This window comes from Mustelus asterias, chromosome 3 (assembly GCF_964213995.1).
Source record: "Mustelus asterias chromosome 3, sMusAst1.hap1.1, whole genome shotgun sequence".
NCBI classification, from domain to species: Eukaryota; Metazoa; Chordata; class Chondrichthyes; order Carcharhiniformes; family Triakidae; genus Mustelus; species Mustelus asterias.
This window is the reverse complement of record NC_135803.1, coordinates 132,027,239-132,048,099: the sequence shown is the minus strand read 5'-3', so window position 1 is coordinate 132,048,099 and position 20,861 is coordinate 132,027,239. Positions and strand designations below refer to the sequence as shown.

Below are 20,861 nucleotides of genomic sequence, written 5' to 3'. Positions count from 1 at the left end.
TTTGTACCTGCAATGTGTTTGGGAGCACCTACATTTTTGCTAAGATGAAATCAAAAGAGTTTTCAGTTGTAACTTCCATTCAGTACTCTCTGCCACTTTTTCATGCAAGGTTGCAAACATTTTCATGGGCCCGAATTTTTCACCCATTGGGCGCACGCATTCGGTTTCGCTGGAAACAGGCACGAAATGTGCTTCTGGCCACAATTAGCCCTGGAGAACGATTTTCCGCTGGCTGGCTCTTAACAGCCAGTAAGAGTTTTAACAACACCAGGTTAAAGTCCAACAGGTTTATTTGGTAGCAAATACCATTAGCTTTCAGAGCGCTGCTCTTTTGTCAGATGGAGTGGAAATCTGCTCTCAAACAGGGCACAGAGACACAGAGACAGCAGATTTCCACTCCATCTGACGAAGGAGCAGCGCTCCGCAAGCTAATGGTATTTGCTACCAAATAAACCTGTTGGACTTTAACCTGGTGTTGTTAAAACTCTTACTGTGCTCACCCCAGTCCAATGCCGGCATCTCCACATCTTAACAGCCAACCAGAGCGAAACAGACGCTCTGACAGGCTGAGCGTTGCCGGAGAGGGCAGGTGATCAGAGAAGTGCGAGTGGGCATTTCCAACCAGCTCCCTGAAGGCTGACAGTTGCCTCAGGGAAGTTACAGTGTTGTTCCAATGACACTTGCAGCAAAGACATGTTGCAAACTCTTTCCATTGTGCAGAGTCAAGCAACTGGCAACACAGCACAATACCTCAACCCTCAAACCTTTTCTTTTTTAAAATCTCGGACATATTATCCCACCTTGGAACAAGAATGTGTGAAAAAACATGAACACCACCTGGCCAATTGGCCCATCCATCAATCGTAAAAATGCACAGGCCACATGAAGTTAGGTTCAATTGCATGCTTAATGGGCTTCAATCCCCTTTCAGTTGTTGGTGGGTGGGCTTCCCACTCTTACATGTCCACGCCAACCAAAATATCGCGAAAGGGAGCCATGATGTCAGTACATGCCCCTGATGTCTTCTCGTGCAATTTCACACAAGTCGGGTGTGTGCAGCTGCTCAAACTCTGTGAAACTCCGAAACAAAAACAGAAAATGCTGGAAAATCTCAGTAGGTCTGACAACATCTGTGGAGAGAGAATAGAGCCAACGTTTCGAGTTTGGATGACCCTTTGTCAGAGCCGCTTTTATCTGTAAAACTGTGGCCGCGGTTTAGTTGGGTTGGCAGCAATGTTGCAGAATATGACACAGAAGTCTCAAAGTACTGTGCTTGTAGCAGGTACATTACAAGCTTCATAATGTAGAAATAGGTAGAAGTCTGATTTTATTACAGACTTGAGTTTAAAAATTGAGCACATTAGAACAAAGAATTTAATCTGGAAATCCGACAGCAATGCTTAGAATTTATGAAACTGACCTTGGAATAAAGTCTCAGATAATTAAGGTGTTTTTGCACAAAATTATGCTCCATTAAATGGAATGAGTAGACTTAATAATGGAAGACTTCATCCCTATGAAATGAAATGCAAGCATGTAATTCAAATAATACTCCAACTCATTTAATTTGTTTTATGTTTTGATTACACACACAACTTTCACGGACACAATTACTCTCTCCGAGAAATTAGTCTGATTGATACACACTGGGGACAATTCTCCCACCCACCCCGCTGTGCTAGTTTTCTAGTGCAGCGGGGTGGGAGAATCTCGCGTCCGGGCAAGCACGAGATTGGCGCATGCGGTTCCGCCGCGTGCGCATCTCCCAGCGCCATCCGCGTCGCATCCACACTGGAAACCGGCGGGAAGACCAGGTAAGTAATTTATATCTATTTTTAATGTCATTTTAATGTGATTAATGGGCCCAGGACTGAATTCTCCGGGCCCGCTAGCCTCTCCCACCTGGGCCAGACTGTTCCAATCTGGCAGGGTTTACAGTAGGTCCCCACTTTCGGAGAACTATTAGGCCGACCCCGCTGGAGTGAATGGGGGGCAATTGTGGCCCCCCCCAGGGGGTCGGGCGGCATGGGGGTGGTGCCCCCAGCACTGCTCAGGGGGCACCTTGGCAATGTCCAGTGGGCATGGGGCAGGGCTAAGAGGGTGGAGCCTACTGGGGTTGGGGCTTAGGGGGCAACGAGTGGGGATGGGGGGTCCCGCTGCCTCTCTGCAAGGGGACCAATACAGGCAGGAGGGAGGCCAGGGATCAGTGTGGAGTGGGTGGGGAGGGTCAGCCATGGGGGGTGGTGGGGGGTGGCCTGCCTGCAAGGTTGGGGGGGGGTTAGCTGGTTTGGGGGGGGGGGGGGGAGTAGGGGAGTATGGCTGCCTGTGGGGGGTGTGGCTGGAGATCGGGGCGGTCCAGGACAGGTGGTGGAGTCGAGGCTGGCCCGGGAATGGTCGGGGGCAGCGCAATCGGGCCAGCAAACAGGAGGCTGTCAGTTTGGGACCACTGCACATGAGCACAGGCCCGCTGGTTTAAGCCTCTCCAGCATGAATAGGCCCCACGCCCTGAAATCTAATGATATTCACGCTGGTGGCCCCTGCATTGCACAGAATGTGGGAGATTCTAGTCTGAACTCCCACTGAAAAGAACAGCGTGAATTACTCAGTTTTCCTGCAAATTTGACACTTAGAACTTTTTTGGGAGAATCACCCCCACTATTCCTGACAGCTCAGATGTCGGGTGAATAATTTAAGAGATTTATGATGATGTAAATGAATGAAAGTATAAATAAAAACATGTTGGAATTGCTCAGCAGGTCGGACAGTGTCTGTGAAAAGAGAAACAAGGAATGTTCCAGGTCAATGACCTTTCCTCAGAACTGGAGAACGTTAGAGATATGACATGTAGAGAGGGAGGGAAAGTGGCAGGGGAGGAAAGGACAAAAGGAAAAGGCCTGTGACAGACAGGGTGGAAGGCAGGAGAGATTAAATGACAAAAGGAGTGGTAAAGAGGCAAGTATGGAAACAAAAGATGGATCTAGAGGAGGTGTAAATGGCAACAGCAGAATGTACACCAACAGTTGTCATTGGAAAAAGGGGGGCAGAGCTTATGAACTGAAATTGGGAGTTCGATGTTGAATCCAGAGGGTTATAAATTACCTAATCAAAACATGGGATGCTTTTCTTGAAACTTCCATTGAGTATATTTCCTGGGTATAATCATTTCCACCTTATTGCAACTATGCAACGGCGCATAATGGGTAGATGTTTATCAAGCAATTTTAAGTGCGGTTGATTGTACACCTCGACAGCCAGTTCTTTAGGGATCATATGGTGTGAACATTTAAAGCAATAAGTAATCCACTATGTTCAAAATTGGAAGATAATCACAGTGTGTACAGAGTGGCAAAAGATCTCCATGTTCATTTTTGTCAGTCTAATTAATACTATACTGTGCACCGACTACAATCTTAATGAAACTGCAGCAACACAAACTACAAATCAAGCATAACAACTCTAATCAAAGTTAATACTTTTGTCTGAATATTCTAAATGTTACAACTGGAATCCTAATCAGCTGCATGATTGTTTGTGTGATCATGCCTTTTTCATAGGATTTATATCACAAAAACAGGCCATTTGCCCCAAATGCTTGGTTCTGGTAGCTAGGCTGATGAGCCTTCCCTTGCCCAACTCCATCTGAAATAACCTTTGATTCCTTTCTCCCTCATGTGCCAATCCAGTTTGCCCTTCAATATGTTTTATTTAACTATTCCCATTGCTCTCGACAGAGTGTTATATTAAATGGGCACGTTTTCCCCAAGATCAGGAAAGATGAGATTTAAATCAGCTAGTTTGAATACTCGGACCATGGTGTGTTTGAATATGGGTGGCACGGTGGCACAGTGGTTAGCAGTGCTGCCTCACAGCGCCAGGGATCCGGGTTCAATTCCGGCTTTGGGTCACTGTCTGTGTGGAGTTTGCACATTCTCCCCGTGTCTGCGTGGGTTTCCTCCGAGTGCTCTGATTTCCTCACACAGTACAAAGATGTGCGGGTTAGGGTTGATTTGCCATGCGAAATTGACCCTGGTTTCAGGGGGATTAGAAGGGTAAATAAGTGGGGTTACGGGAATAGGGCCTGTGTGGGATTGTGGTCGCTGCAAGCTCGATGGGCTGAATGGCCTCCTTCTGCACTGTAGGGATTCTACGATTCTATGAGCAGTGCAATAAGGTGGATTTAGCTGGAGGCAGAGAATCTGAGAGCAGCAGACAACAACTGTAGAGTCAGAGGTTTACCATTCTGATGTCTCAGAAGCCAACGCCAGTGGCTCAGGGGAAACCCACACAATTTATAATTATGAGGTTGAATAAATTCTAGAACATTGTTAACCACCAGCACATATAAACCAAAAGACTGCTTTCTAATGCTGCTAGCTTGTCAACTATGTATTGGGTCTAATCTCAAATTAATCACACCAATATATATCAATCTTAGATATTGGTTTTGCAAACCAATCAAGGTAAAATTACTGTGATAGAATTGGATCGCTACTATAACCTCTCATTTATTTGGTAGTTAACATTATCAACTTTTTCAAAAATACATTCAGTATTGCCAATCCACAATCACCCACGATCATCCTCAACACCGGTGCCCCACAAGGCTGTGTTCTCAGCCCCTTACTATACTCCTTATACACCTACGGCTGTGTGGCCAAATTCCCCATCAATTCGATTTTCAATTTTGCTGATGACACCACTGTAGTGGGTCGGATCTCAAACAATGATGAGACAAAGTACAGGAAAGAGATAGAGAATCTGGTGAACTGGTGCGAAGACAATAATCTCTCCCTCAATGTCAGTAAAATGAAGGAGATAGTCACTGACTTCAGGAAGTGTAGTGGAGGACATGTCCCTGTCTACATCAATGGAGACGAAGTGGAAATGGTCGAGAGCTTCAAGTTTTCAGGTGTCCAGATCACCAACAACCTGTCTTGGTCCCTCCACACCGACGCTATAGTTAAGAAAGCCCACCAACACCTTTACTTTCTCAGGAGGCTAAGGAAATTTGGCATGTCCGCTATGACTCTCACCAACTTTTACAGATGCAACATAGAAAGCATTCTTTCTGGATGTATAACAGCTTGGTATGGCTCCTGCTCTGCCCAAGACCGCAAGAAACTAAAAAGGGTCGTGATCAAAGCCCAGTCCATCATGCAAACCAGCCTCCCATCCACTGACTCTGTCTACACTTCCCGCTGCCTCAGAAAAGCAGCCAGCATAATCAATGACCTCACGCACCTTGGACATACCCTCCTCCACCTTCTTCCATCGGGAAAAAGATACAAACATCAGGTCACGTACCAACTGACTCAAGAACAGCTTCTTCCCTGCTGCCATCAGACTTTTGAATGGACCTATCTCGCACCAAGTTGATCTTTCTCTGCACCCTAACTATGACTGTAACACTACATTCTGCATCCTCTCCTTTCCTTCTCTATGAATGGTATGCTTTGTTTGTATAGCATGCAAGAAATAATACGTTTCACTGTATGCCAAAACATGTGGCAATAATAAATCAAATTAAATTTTAAAAATCATGATTTTGAAATTAATAAGCAATTCATGCATGACTTGCTTGCCGTCTTCTTTGATAACTTGGCAAGAATGGGTTAAATCATTCATGATGTGGAGATGCCGGTGTTGGACTGGGGTAAGCAGTAAGAAGTCTCACAACACCAGGTTAAAGTCCAACAGGTTTATTTGGTAGTACAAGCCACAAGCTTTCGGAGCGCTGCCCCTTCATCAGGTGAGTGGGAGTTCTGTTCACAGAGTGGTTCATAGACAGTTCTGTGAACAGAACTCCCACTCACCTGATGAAGGGGCAGCGCTCCGAAAGCTTGTGGCTTGTACTACCAAATAAACCTGTTGGACTTTAACCTGGTGTTGTGAGACTTCTTACTTAAATCATTCATGCATTAGCAATGAGTACCTAATTGGAGGTTTCTGAAGTAAATATGAATACAAACTAAACTAGCTGGCCTAAGGAAGATTTGCAAGCCAAACAGAAATATCATTCACTCCGAGGTGTAACCCGGATGATAAGCTGGAAACAGTTCCTTGGCAAGAATTTATGGTGAAGGGTTAAGGATTTGTTTTCTGGTTGCCTGATGAATGCATATCAGAATACCTATCCCCAGTTTTCTTACACTATCCTAAAAGCAATAACTTTTGTCAGTTCTTCCCTGTAAGTATTTCTAACCATGTTATTACGCAGTTCATTCTTAGCACCTGGGGGGTAATACATGATTCAAAGTCATAGCTGGAATAAAGATTGCCGATTCCTCTAATTAAATCACTACAACTACTACCACTTCCCTGTTCTCACTGGCATCTTTACCTTCCCCCCCCCTCCCCCCCCCGCCCCCCCTCCCAATGCGAAACCATTTGCTTCAAGTGTCAAGATGCTGCTTGCTATTATTTTTTTGTTTCACTGGCACTTATCATTACAGGCGTCCAGTTCTGCAAGCTAATTAGATAATTCCAGATCAAGAGAATGCCCTCTACGTGCTATTCCGATCTCCACTTCCCTTACTGATCAATGATCAGTTGCTGCCCCTTCTATAATTTACTTTCTATCTGAATATACATCTACAGTAGTTAGCACTACTGCCTCACAGCACCAGGAACCTGAGTTCAATTCCGGCCTCAGGTGAATGTGTGGAGTTTGCACATTCTCCCCGTGTCTGTGAGGGTTTCCTCCCAAGATGAAAATTTAAAATTTACATCTTGTAAAATTACACTTAGCGCATCAGATGTACAAGTTTCAAGTATCATTTCAAACATTATACAAGTTTAAAGGTATCCCAATGCAGTCTACTTTTTTATACAGTGTATTTACAAGCACTCATCACAGTGGATGACTTACTGTTTCCATTTATTCGACACAAATGTCCATCAAATACTTATTTTCAGGTGTCCATTTTTAAAGAAACAGATATGTGATAAATGCTGAAAGGGAGTATCAGGCTATATCTCTGCATTTATTCTCAAATATTTAGCACAGTAAATTTTGTTCTACTGGTTTCCTCCCACTGTCCAAAGATGTGCGGGTCAGGTGGATTGGCCATGCTAAATTGACCCGTAGTGTCAGGGCAACGAGTAGGGTAAGTACGTGGGGTTACGAGGATAGGGCTAGGATGAGATTGTTGTTGGTCAGGCTCGATGGGCTGAATGGCCTCCTTCTGCACTGTAGGGATTGTAATGATTCAATGATTTTACATGAGCAATGTATGTTATGGAGTATTTTTCATGTTGCTTAAGCTTTTACTGTTTGAGCTTCTTTTTATCATTTTTGTACCACTGTGGAATGCTTCCAGCTGTTGCTTAAGGCTGTTTACTTTCAGCTTGAGGAAATCCAGCTGGACTTCAATTATTCCTGTTAAAATGAACTGAAGAATTGCTCCCTTGTGAGCTGTCAAGTCCTTTTTTCAACAATCCTCATCAAACAAAGCTTCAAAGATGTTATATTTACATGCTGCTATAAGGCACTAAAACTTCAACTCTGGTTAGGACCCAGATAAAGCAACTATCAGTCTTCAACGAGCAATGGCTATGCTGATGCCAAGAATATATAAACGTCAACTGACAATAACAGATCATTAAAAACACAAGAAATAGGAGCAGGGCTGGACATTATGGACCCTCAGCTTGCTCCTTCATTCAATATGATCATTCTTGATCATTGGTCTAAACTCCACTTTCTCACCCGTTTCCCCAAATCTCTTGATTCCTTTAGAAACCAAAATATCTGACTATCTTCACCTTAAATATATTCAACAATGGAGCCTCCACAACCCTAGTACTCAAAAGATTCATATCCCTTTGAGTGAAGAAATTTCTCTTCATTTCAGTTCTAAATGATTGGTCCTTTATCCTGCGACTGTGCCCCTGTTATTTTATTTATTTAAAGTTTATTAGTGTCACAAATAGGCTTACATCAACACTGCAATGAAATAACTGTGAAAATCCCCTAGTTGCCACACTCCGGAGCCTGTTCGGGTACACTGAGGGAGAATTCAGTGTGGCCAATGCACCTAACCAGCATGTCTTTCAGACTGTGGGAGGAAACTGGAGCACCTGGAGGAAGCCCACGTAGACATGGGGAGAATGTCCAAACACCACACAGATAATCACCCAAGCTGGGAATCGAACCGTGAGGCAGCAATGCTGACCATTGTGCCACCAAAAGTAAAGTTGACCTATTAGTCACAAGTAAGGCTGACATTAACATTGCAATGAAGTTACTGTGAAATTCCCCTAATTACCACACTCCAGCGCCTGTTTGGGTCAATGCACCTAACCAGCATGTCTTTCAGACTGTGGGAGGAAACCGGAGCACCCGGAGGAAACCCACGCAGAAATGGGGAGAACGTGCAGACTCCGCACAGACAGTGACCCAAGCCAGGAATCGAACCCAGGTTCCTGGCGCTGTGAGGCAGCAGTGCTAACCACTGTGCCACCCAGCCTAGACTCCCTAGCCAAAGGAAACAATCTCTCAGTGTCTACCTTGTCATAAGCCTTCAGAATCTTCTATGGTTGAATGAGATCACCTGCCATTCTTCTAAACTCCAGAGAGAATAAGCCCAATTTACTTAGCCTGTCATTACAGGCCAATTCTCTCATCACAGGAACCCATTCGCTGCACCATCTCCAATGCAAGTACATCCTTCCTTTAATATGGAGACCAATTCTGGACACAATGCTCTCGGTGTAATCTCACCAAGTCCTGCACAATTGTAGCAACAACTTCCTTATTCTTGCGCTTCAATCCCCTTGCAATAAAGGCCAATCGGCCATTTGACTTCCTAACTGCCAGCTGTACTGGCATGCTAACTTTGTGTGCCTTGTACAAGTACAAGGTTTCTTTGAATATCAGCATTTACAAGTTTCACACCTTTTATAAATACACTGCTTTTCTATTTTTACTACTGAAGCTATTTACAATCTATATTAATGTCTTAGCTGAAGAGACCAAAAGTAAGGTATCTCTGCCTGCTGCTTGGTGAAAATGTAAGCTGTGTGCAGGACACATTCCCACATGATATTCCATCTGCCACCTCAGTGCCCATTCACCTGACTTGTCTATTTCTTTTATTTTATTTTCTCATGGGATGTGGGCATCGCTGGCTGGACTAGCATGCCCTGAGGGCATGTGTGGAGACAATACACATCTCTTTAACCTGTGTTGAATGCTCCCTCCACCCACATTGTCTGTACATTTAAGACCTGGCGCTGTAGAGATTTGCATTCTAATCAGTATTCTGTAATTTGATTTCTGTGTCTGTGCCCTGTTTGAGAACAGATATCCACTCCATCTGACGAAGGAGCTCTGCTCCGAAAGCTTATGGTATTTGCTACAAAATAAACCTGTTGGACTTTAACCTGGTGTTGTGAGACTTCTTACTGTGCTTACCCCAGTCCAACGCCGGCATCTCCACATTCAGTTTGATAACCAGTTCTCTCTGTCCGTGCTAATATATCACCTCAGGCCCTATGAGACCTTGTCTTATATATTAACCTTTTGGTGAGGTACTTTATTGTAAATATCATAATGATTTATTAACGTCCTTAAATTTTGTTAGTCCACTTTGCACACATTGCTCAAGAATTCTCATATGCCATGGTTAACCGCCAAACTGCAAAACAGCAGAACTGAAGTGTCACAATGAAGGCCAAATGCTTGCTAGGCTGCTCATCAACTCGAATTAATCAGAAACATTGTTATTCTGCAAATCAACATCACACAGACTAGTATCACCCAGTATCCTGTTGTTTCGGAGTCCAGATTAAAACCAGAATGTCTATGTAGAATTGACTAACAATGCTTTTATGTGAGTAATAACATGTACACATCAACAATCCATTAATGACTAAATAATTCTTACCGACGAGGCAATATTATATTTCCTTATGCCTCAATGAGATTTGGGACTATTTTGGGGATTTCCTAAACAATCAGGTGACTTTTGAAGGATCAATTTCTAACAAACCCCATTTGGTGTGAAACGTGTCTCAAATCGATCAAACCCAGATCACCTTAACCAAAAGTGCATGAATGCTCTGCTGAGCACAGAAATATTTTACCTCAGGCCCAATGAATCAATTAATGAACAGCGCGGCTGGGACAAAGCCGTATATCCCAAGCATGGCCAGTGAGCAAGAACTTCTGTGCAGATTCACAGCAGGCTGAAGAAGATTAGGCCACATGGTGTGGAACCTTAGATCTTAGTTCTGTACAACTGCATGAAATATTGATAATTCCTTCAATGTTTCGACATACTTGTCGGTAGGAACTGGTTGCGTACGCTGGGTTTTCGACAACAACAGAAAGCACCATTTTAATTATTCCTCTATTGCAATGCTCAATTGATTAATGAGAGAATGCTTAGTTAAGCTAGAAATAAAGCTGCCCAAGGGAAGGAGAAACCACTTGTGATGGTTACGGTGTTTTATTACAATTGGACAGAGAGGCACAACTCTTGTTTCGATTTGAAGCTGACAGATTATTCCCCCCCCCCAAAAAAACCATTCAAGATCATTGAACAAACACAGGGCATTATTCATGCAGCGAATCTCGTTTAACCCCTCGCAAATCTCCAGAAAAGTAACTCAGAGGATAATATTCCCCTGAGAAAATAAATCTGTGGAATTCATTGCCACAACACAGGCATCCTGGGCAGCACGGTGGCACAGTGGTTAGCACTGCTGCCTCACAGAGCCGGAAGCCGGGTTCGATTCCAGGCTTGGGTCATTGTCTGTGTGGAGTTTCCACGTTCTCCCCGTGTCTGCGCAGTTTTCCTCCGGGTGCTCCGGTTTCTTCCCACAGTCTGAAAGACATGCCGGTTAGGTGCATTGGCCATGCTAAATTCTCCCTCAGTGTACCCGAACAAGCGTGTGGCGACTAGGAGATTTTCACAGCAACTTCATTGCAGTGTTAATGTAAGCCTATTTGTGACTAATAAATAAATAGAAGGCTGTGGAGGCCAAGTCATTGAGTGTATTTAAGGCAGAGGTAGATAGGTTCTTGATTGGTGAGGGGATCAAAGGGGAGGAGAAAGGAGGGAGAATGGGATTGAGAAACTTATCAGCCATGATCCAATGGCGGAGCAGAATCGATGGACCGAATGGCCTAATTCTGCTCCTGTATCCTACGGTCTTATGGATCAACTGAGCCTTTGGAATGAAGGGAGTGAGGAGCAATTTCTCCAGTGGAATGGGTATCTGCAGCCTTTCCCCAGGCTGATCGGGAGGCGGCGCTCACGACTCTACACCGCCAATGTATCCAAACACTAACAAGATACACTCATTTCTGAAACCAATTGTCACGATTAAACAACACCTGACTGATACATTCGTCAACCACCTACCCCCCCCCCCTCCCAGCACTGCAATAGATACCAAGCCCAGTCTTCCAAATCACTCCTATCATTTTTATTTCTATTTAAATAACTTGACCTGTAATAACTTGAAACCAAACCTTAATCCACACGCGCCTCCTTTTTAAAAAAAATCCTCTCTCATTTTTGCCTTCTTTTAAAAAGTTAAAACTCAAAAGATTTACGAATGTGACAAGACGATTGTGTTTGCAACTGGGACACTCAAACGTCCCCTTCAAATCCTCTGAAAGACTAGGTAACGGGAGGCAACGTGTGAAGGGGTGAGATTTACTGTGCTGTCCTTGTAACAAACGCTGCTGCAAGCTGTAGTATTTCACTCGCTGACAGCGGGGCACATTATTATCCTTCCTGCGGGAAATGTGGACCGGAATATTACTGTGACCAGATCCCTGTCCCAGTTTGTGCAAAAATCACACTGACTCTAGGTAAATATTCGCAATGGCGTCAAAAAGGGAGAGAGAGACCTGCTCTAAAAAAAGATGCAGCATCGACAGCAAGTGCTGCCTCTGTATTCAGACAATTCAAACATATCCCCTCTCACCTTTATGATTCTGGACGCTGTTTGCATCTTCGGAGAATACACCAATTCCTGAGTTATTAAAGGGTGCTTCGGTAGTTGTTTGCATATCCGAGGTGACAAACTGATTGCCCCCCCACCCCCACCCCAACGAGTCCCCCCTCTTAGTTTCAGGACGGTTCCGATCACTTTCCTGCCTTTTGCTGTCGAGAACTGAGACTTCCTTCTTTTGTTGTCGTTGTGTTTCTGAGCTTTCAAAGTCTGATCCTTTCCTTTCCGGAGCTTTTTGGTCCTTGTGTTGGAGAGAGAGAGAAAAAAAACACACTAAAATAATGATTCTCTCTCTTCCCCCACCCCCAGCGCGGTTATCACAGGGTGAGTGAAGAGCGGTCCATTTGTCTGTCTTTGCCCAGCCACTTAACCCGAGGCGATGGAACCCGGCACAAGCAATCCGAAAAGTTGCGTGACCTGCCCCGTTACACCACACACACTATCGCAAGTATCACTTGTGAGCAGGAGGGAGGGGGAAGAGCCAAAGCTGTGGTTTCACTATGAAGCAATGCTTCACTTTAAACTAACATTCCGCTCTCTCTCTCTGGATGGGAATTGTCAACGAAAAAAGGTTTAGTTGTACCAAAGGATGTTTTTTGTCACCTCTTCAGTGATGGCAGGCTAGGGGGTTACGGTGAGCTGCATAATCCGAAACTGAGCAAAGATGGTCTTACATTGGGGTAGCGGGGGTGTATCTATCAGAATATTTTTTATACATAAACCGGAAAAACAATGCTAAGATAAAGATCGATTAAGTTTACGGTTCGCCGCAGCAAGCCTCATGACCTTCCTGCCAATGTTTAATCTTCAGCCTAAAAGCTGCCTCTTGCTGCTCCCCGTCTATTTTATTTAGAGTCTCTCTGGTCAATTGCCTACAAAACCATTTTTCAGGTTAACATCTACCGTTGGATTGAACATTGCCCCATTTATGCCACTTCTGCAATTTACTTCCAAATACTCTTCATTCTGAGACAATGTTGTTTTTGCACCTATTTTGTGCTTGCGTCGACTTTCATTGTTATAGTTCTTAAATAACAGAAAAAGACGTGACAAAATTAAAATGAAAAAGCGTCAACTTTTAACAAAAACGTGGATGTGAATACAGCAATGTGTCCCTCACGTGGATGCACTGGCATTACACTTTCATCATCTCAGCTGTACCAATGACAATTGAAAGATCTCTATCAGTCAGTGTAAGTCTATATTCCATTACGTTGCAGCCATCCATCCGGCTTTGGGGTAGAGTTCACAACTCAGATGATGATTGCCAGAGGGAAACATTGCACTTTATTCCCAGCCCAACAGCCAAAACGTCGCTGGCTGGCCAGCATTTATTGCCCATCCCTAGTTGTCCTTGGAGGGCACTTGAAAGTCAACCACATTGCTGTAGTTCTGGAGTTATATGTAGGCCAGACCAGGTAAGGATGGTAGATTTCCTTCCCTAAAGGACATTAGTGAACCAGATGGGTTTTTCCAACGATCGACACTGGTTTTAAGGTCATCAGTAGATTTTTAATTCCAGATTTTGTCTATTGAATTCAAACTCCACCATCTGCCGTGGTGGGATTCAAACCCAGGTCCCCAGAACCTGGGGTAGCTGAGTTTGATCAATAATCTAGCTATAATGCCATCACCTCCCCTAAATCTCCTTCAGGCCCTCCACTAATTCTGGCCTCTTGTGCATTCCCAATCATGTTTGTTATACTATGGCCCTGCCTTCAGTTGCGCAGGCCCCACTGTAGAAAAGCTTAAGTTTGTTAATTATTTACATTGATTAGTTTAGGTATGTATAGTAATCCAGTAATCCGAGTATGCAGATAGTAGTTTGACAGTACAGAACCTGAGTATTGCTGAAGAAAGACATTTTGTCAAAGCTTTTTGTCTTGTATTCATCAGGACAATCACAAGAATACCATTGTCAAGGGAAACAATACCTTCATACTCTCTGAGAAAAGAGTAATGAAAGGTTGGCAAGTGGACACATTGGTAGAGGCATTGCCATGGTGCATGCTGTCAGATACCAGTTCATGGATGACTAACTGTTAACTGCCAAGCATTCTTTGAAAATTTAAACCAGGCAGCTTGACTCTGGTTGGTCAAGGCATTGCCCTGAGGAATGAACCAGCGAATGGCTATCACTTACTATGTTTATCAGCCAAATTTAAAAATAATTCAAAAACACTTCTGCTTTCGGACAGATAGTGAGAGGATAAAGAAGTTTGGTTCACTTCTCTCACCTGTCCACAAGAAATTACACAAAGCAGCTGGGTTGATGTGACTGGCCTGACATCCCACCAATTATATGAGATCATTGAGGATGGGAATAGGGTCTGTCGCTCACTTCATACTTCCTGAGCTTTCCACCTCCCTAAGAAATCAGCCCCTTATCTTTCTAGAATTTACCTCATTCCAATCTGTGCCTTTGGTTTTTACTAACTTTTCACTTTATATTTAGACCTTAAACTCAATCATATTACTACTCTCAAGCTGCTCACTTTGAACTAATTTACACTATTTCATTATTGCAATGTCACAACATTTTGGACAAACATCATGCTGGTGAAAGGCGAGCTGGACATATTTTAATATTCTATTCCTTTTCTCTTGTTTAATTCTTCCTTCTCCCAATCAATAAGTGAAGGCTGAAAATATCCTGGAACAATAATCAATGATTTGTTATTCCTGTTCATTTCACTCTCCCTCTCTGAACTTTCAGATCCTTTCCAGCTCAAGTAATCTTTAAGATTTTCAAAATTATATTTGTCTGAGTTAACATCTGCCACTTGAAGATCCCACTTCCTGCAGGAACCACACATCATTGTCCCTTCCTGTGCTGCTATTCTTACTTTTCACCATGACCCTTAGATTCAGTGATGCAAGGTATCAAATTGCACCTAAGCAGTTATACACTAGGCTTGCAGTTCCTCTGTTTGAATAAAGTTCTTGGGAGGTGAGAATGATCAAACAATTGTAGAAATGGATCGCCAGATAAATATCCAATATAATGGCAACAGGATCATTTCAAGATCAGTTCCAAAATATGAATTGCAGACAGCCTCCAGGATTGTTATAAGGCAGTATAAAGTTTATTTATTGGTGTCACAGGTGGGCTTACTTTAATACTGCAGTGAAGTTACTGTGAAAATCCACATTCCGGCGCCTGTTTGGGTCCACTGAGGGAGAATTTAGCATGGCCAATGGACCTAAGCAGAACGTCTTTCAGACTGTGGGAGGAAACCGGAGCACCCAGAGGAAACCCACGCAGACATGGGGAGAATGTGCAGACTCCTCACACACAGTGACCCGAGGCTGGAATTCATCCCGGGTCCCTGATGCTGTAAGACAGCAGCAATAAAGTTCCAAGACAGGATGGTATGTGGCTTGAAAGGGAATTTGTAGGTGTTGATATTCCCTTTGCTCTGCTGTCCTTGTCATTCTAGATGGTGGGGGCCACAGGTTTGGAAGGTGCAGTCAAAGGAGGTTTGGTAAGTTGCTACAGTGCATTTATGGATGGTACGTATTGCTACCACTCTGCGCTGGTGGTGGAAGAGGTAGTCAATGACGAGACAGCCCAGCATGTCAATGCAAAAGACAAGGCTGAAGCATTTGCATCCATCCTCAACCAGAAGTATCGATGGATGATCCACCCCATCCTGCTTCTGAGATCCCTAAAAATCAGCCCACTCTTGATAGAACGTAGAACAGTACAGCACAGAACAGGCCCTTCGGCCCACGATGTTGTGCCGAGCTTTATCTGAAACCAAGATCAAGCTATCCCACTCCCTATCATCCTGGTGTGCTCCATGTGCCTATCCAATAACCGCTTAAATGTTCCTAAAGTGTCTGACTCCACTATCACTGCAGGCAGTCTGTTCCACACCCCAACTATATTGCCAGATAGATGCCAGAATTTGTTGTGTACCAGAATAGCTTGGTTAGGTGTGCAGGCAGTTGTGGAGCACAAATCTTCAGTTCTTCTGACAGAATGTTGTTACTGCTCTTAGCCTTTCCTTCTTCCACTGCCTTCAGCCATTTCTTTATATCATGTGGGGTGAATCAGCTTGGCTGATAACCGGCATCTATGATAATCAGCAAAGTGATGGAAGCTGTCATCAACAATTCTATCAAGCATCACTTAAGCATCGATAACCTGCTCACTTATGCTCAGTTTCAGTTCTGCGTTGCATCCTTGATCCAAACATAGACGAAGGAGATGAGGTCATGAGGAAAAGCAAGAGTGACTGCCCTCGACATCAAGGCAGGATTTGGCCAAATGTGGCATTAAGGAGCCCTAGCAAGGTTGAAAACAAATGGGAGTTGGGGAGAAATCTCTCCACTAGTTGGAGTCATACCTAGCACAAAGGAGAATTGTTGGAGGCCAATCATCTTAGGCCCAGGACATCTCTGCAGGGGTTCCCCAAGATAGTATCTTTGGCCCAACCCTCTTAAGCAGCTTGGTTAATAATCTTCCCTCTGTCATTAGGTCAGAAGCAAGGAGGGATGTTAAACCAAAAGAGAAAATGCTGGAAAATCTCAGCAGGTCTGGCTGCCAGACCTGCTGAGATTTTCCAGCATTTTCTCTTTTGGTTTCAGATTCCAGCATCTGCAGTAATTTGCATCCAGGGAGGGATGTTCATTGGTGACTGTATAGTGTTCAGTACCATTCAGTACCATTCAGTACCATTCAGTACCATTCGTTTTGAGGATGCTCAGATATTGAAGCAGTCTGTGTCCACATGCAGCAAGACTTGGGCTAAGTGGCAAGTGACATTTCTGCCACACAATGGCAGGTAATGACCATCTCCGTCAACAGAAAATCAATCTATCCATCTCCCTTAACCTTCAATGGCATTACCATCATTGAATTTCCCACTGTCAACATCCGAGAAGTTATCATTGACCAGAAACTGAACTGAGCCAGCCATATAAACACTGTAACTTTAAAAGCAGGTTAGAGACAGGGAATTGGCATTAATATTCAATGTGGTCTATTCAATCGTTCTGTTCAATAATTATTTAAAAAATTGAATGGGAACAGAAATCATAGCACTTGGATGAATTAGATGAATAAGTGTATGTCTGGTGATAACATTGCAAAACACTTATAGCCTTTATTAGAGCTACAGAGGGCTGATGAGTCCTAAGTAATAATGGATCAGCAAATAAATGAACAATGAACAAAGATAATTGTGGATCAGTAATCCCTCTGTCACCAAAGTAGGTTGTGCATTCTAAAAATAAATTGGGAAGGCGGTGGCACAGTGTTACTATCACTGGATGAGTAATCCAGAGACAAGGGGCAATGCTCTGGGTACCTGCGTTCGAATCCCCCAGGTCAGATGGTGGAATTTGAATTCAATAGCAGTTTGGAATTAAAAGTCATCCATTATCGTAAAAATCCATCGGGTTCACTGATGCACTTTAGGAAAGTAAAACTGCCGCCTTTACCTGTGACAGAGAAATGTATTTGACTCTTAAATGCCCCTTGAAACGACCGAACAAGCCACTCAGTTATCCACTAAGGGCATGCCCTCAACTGTGATATGGATAGAAACCTAGGAAGGAGGACTCGGGAAGCACTGCCTGCATTCCAGCCTTCACATCCCGTTTAAAACAAGGTGCACCCAGAAATGAAGGGAAGATAAGAACAAAGAACAAAGAACAAAGAACAATACAGCACAGGAACAGGCCCTTCGGCCCTCCAAGCCCGCGCCGCTCCCCGGTCCAGGATTGAATCCTGAATCCAGGATCCCCGCCCAATTTTCCAGCCTATCTACATACCAATATCCTATCCACCGAGCTGTCCCTCACAGCTACGATGCTTTGTTCATTACAACCTATTAACTTACCCCCACCCCCCCATTCCAGACCATGTGATCTCCAGGGAGAGGCGAAAACCCAGAGTGAAAAACCCCAGGGCCAATATGGGGAAAAAAAAATCTGGGAAATTCCTCTCCGACCCCCTGAGGCGATCGAAACGAGTCCAGGAGATCACAATGGCCCCGATCGGAAAATGCTTCCCAACCCTAGTCATTTCCACTTCCACGAACACCATATGAATTCCCTGCCCCCGAGACAGGTTCCCAACTATCCGCAGTCTCACTCTGTACTGGCACCAGCAAGATGATCGTAGAATGAAGCCTTGAAACGAGAAACCAGGAACAATTAGCCCGCGCCGCTCCCTGGTCCAAACTAGACCACTCTTTTGTATCCCTCCATTCCCACTCCGTTCATATAGCTGTCTAGATAAGTCTTAAACGTTCCCAGTGTGTCCGCCTCCACCACCTTGCCCGGCAACACATTCCAGGCCCCCACGACCCTCTGTGTGAAATATGTCCTTCTGATATCTGTGTTAAACCTCCCCCCCTTCACCTTGAACCTATGACCCCTCGTGAACGTCACCACCGACCCGGGGAAAAGCTTCCCACCGCTCACCCTATCTATGCCTTTCATAATTTTATACACCTCTATTAAGTCTCCCCTCATCCTCCGTCTTTCCAAGGAGAACAACCCCAGTTTCCCCAATCTCTCCTCATAACCAAGCCCCTCCATACCAGGCAACATCCTGGTAAACCTCCTCTGTACTCTCTCCAAAGCCTCCACGTCCTTCTGGTAGTGTGGCGACCAGAACTGGACGCAGTATTCCAAATGCGGCCGAACCAACGTTCTATACATCTGCAACATCAGACCCCAACTTTTATACTCTATGCCCCGTCCTATAAAGGCAAGCATGCCATATGCCTTCTTCACCACCTTCTCCACCTGTGACGTCACCTTCAAAGATCTGTGGACTTGCACACCCAGGTCCCTCTGCATCTCTACACCCTTTATGGTTCTTCCATTTATCGTGTAGCTCCTCCCTACATTATTCCCACCAAAATGCATCACTTCGCATTTATCAGGATTGAACTCCATCTGCCATTTCCTTGCCCAAATTTCCAGCCTATCTATATCCTTCTGTAGCCTCTGACAATGTTCCTCACTATCTGCAAGTCCTGCCAGTTTTGTGTCGTCCGCAAACTTACTGATCACCCCAGTTACTCCTTCTTCCAGATCATTTATATAAATCACAAACAGCAGAGGTCCCAATACAGAGCCCTGCGGAACACCACTAGTCACAGGCCTCCAGCCGGAAAAAGACCCTTCCACTACCACCCTCTGTCTTCTATGACCAAGCCAGTTCTCCACCCATCTAGCCACCTCCCCCTTTATCCCATGGGATCCAACCTTTTTCACTAGCCTACCATGAGGGACTTTGTCAAACGCTTTACTAAAGTCCATATAGACAACATCCACGGCCCTTCCTTCGTCAACCATTTTGGTCACTTCTTCAAAAAACACCACCAGGTTCGTGAGGCATGACCTCCCCCTCACAAAACCATGTTGACTATCGTTAATGAGTTTATTCCTTTCTAAATGCGCATACATCCTATCTTTAAGAATCTTCTCCAACAACTTCCCCACCACGGACGTCAAGCTCACCGGCCTATAATTACCCGGGTTATCCTTCCTACCCTTCTTAAATAACGGGACCACATTGGCTATCCTCCAATCCTCTGGGACCTCACCTGTGTCCAGTGACGAGACAAAGATTTGCGTCAGAGGCCCAACGATTTCACCTCTCGTCTCCCTGAGCAGCCTTGGATAGATTCCATCAGGCCCTGGGGATTTGTCAGTCTTTATATTCTCTAACAAACCTAACACTTCCTCCTTTGTAATGGAGATTTTCTCCAACGGTTCAACACTCCCCTCCGAGACACTCCCAGTCAACACATCCCTCTCCTTAGTGAATACCGACGCAAAGTATTCATTTAGGATCTCCCCTACCTCTTTGGGCTCCAAGCATAAGTCCCCACTTTTGTCCCTGAGAGGTCCGATTTTTTCCCTTACAACCCTTTTGTTCCTAACGTATGAATAAAATGCCTTGGGATTCTCCTTAATCCTGTCTGCCAAGAACATTTCGTGACCCCTTTTTGCTCTTCTAATTCCCCGTTTGAGTATTTTCCTATTTTCATTATACTCCTCCAGAGCTCCCTCCGTTTTTAGCTGCTTGGACCTAACATACGCCTCTCTTTTCCTTTTGACCAGTCCCTCAATTTCCCTGGTTATCCACGGTTCTCTAATCCTACCCTTCCTATCCTTCTTTTTTACAGGCACATGCTTGTCCTGTAGCCCTAACAACCGTTCCTTAAAAGACTGCCACATACCAGATGTGGATTTACCCTCAAACAGCCTCTCCCAATCAAGAGCTGCCAATTTCTGCCTGATCCCAATAAAGTTAGCCTTCCCCCAATCCAACACCTTACCCTTGGGACACCACTCATCCTTTTCCATCACTATCCTAAAGCTAACAGAATTGTGGTCACTATTTGCCACATGTTCCCCGACCAAAACTTTGAAGACCTGACCGGGCTCATAAGGCCTGCAAGTGACCCCTGTGGACCTTCTCCTCCCTGATATGAGGATTTTGAGACCCGCCACCCCCGGCCTCAAGTGTCACTTATCAGTGTCCCCCGCGTCCTCTCTGGTGTCTCCTGAACCGAACTCACCTCTGAACTCCCCCTCAGAGGTGAAGATGCCAGGTGTGACCCTTATGTAGAGCTGTTGTAAATGGCGCTAGCGTGACATCACGCTCGTGCCCGCTGAATATCCAGTGAGGTATGGGCAGCACGGTGGCACAGTGGTTCGCACTGCTGCCTCACAGCGCCAGGGACCCGGGTTCGCTTTCGGCCGTGGGTGACTGTCTGTGTAGAGGTTGCACGTTCTCCCTGTGTCTGCATGGGTTTCCTCCGGGTGCTCCCATTTCCTCCCACAAAAGATATGCAGGTTAGGTGGATTGGCTATGCTAAATTGACCCCTAAGTGGCGCAGGATATGTAGGTTAGGGGGATTGGC

General features: G+C 44.7%; 1 protein-coding gene across 1 annotated transcript in view; it reads right to left on the bottom strand.

Annotated features, from left to right (window-relative positions):
* The window catches only part of LOC144484921 (uncharacterized), a 28,603-nt gene extending 16,190 nt beyond the window's left edge, over window positions 1-12,413 (bottom strand). The window contains exon 1 of the mRNA XM_078203284.1: window positions 11,941-12,413. Coding sequence (XP_078059410.1) covers window positions 11,941-12,025 — 85 coding nt within the window. The 5' untranslated portion in view covers window positions 12,026-12,413. The remainder of the gene's footprint in view (window positions 1-11,940) is intronic.
* Window positions 12,414-20,861: the final 8,448 nt, after the last annotated feature.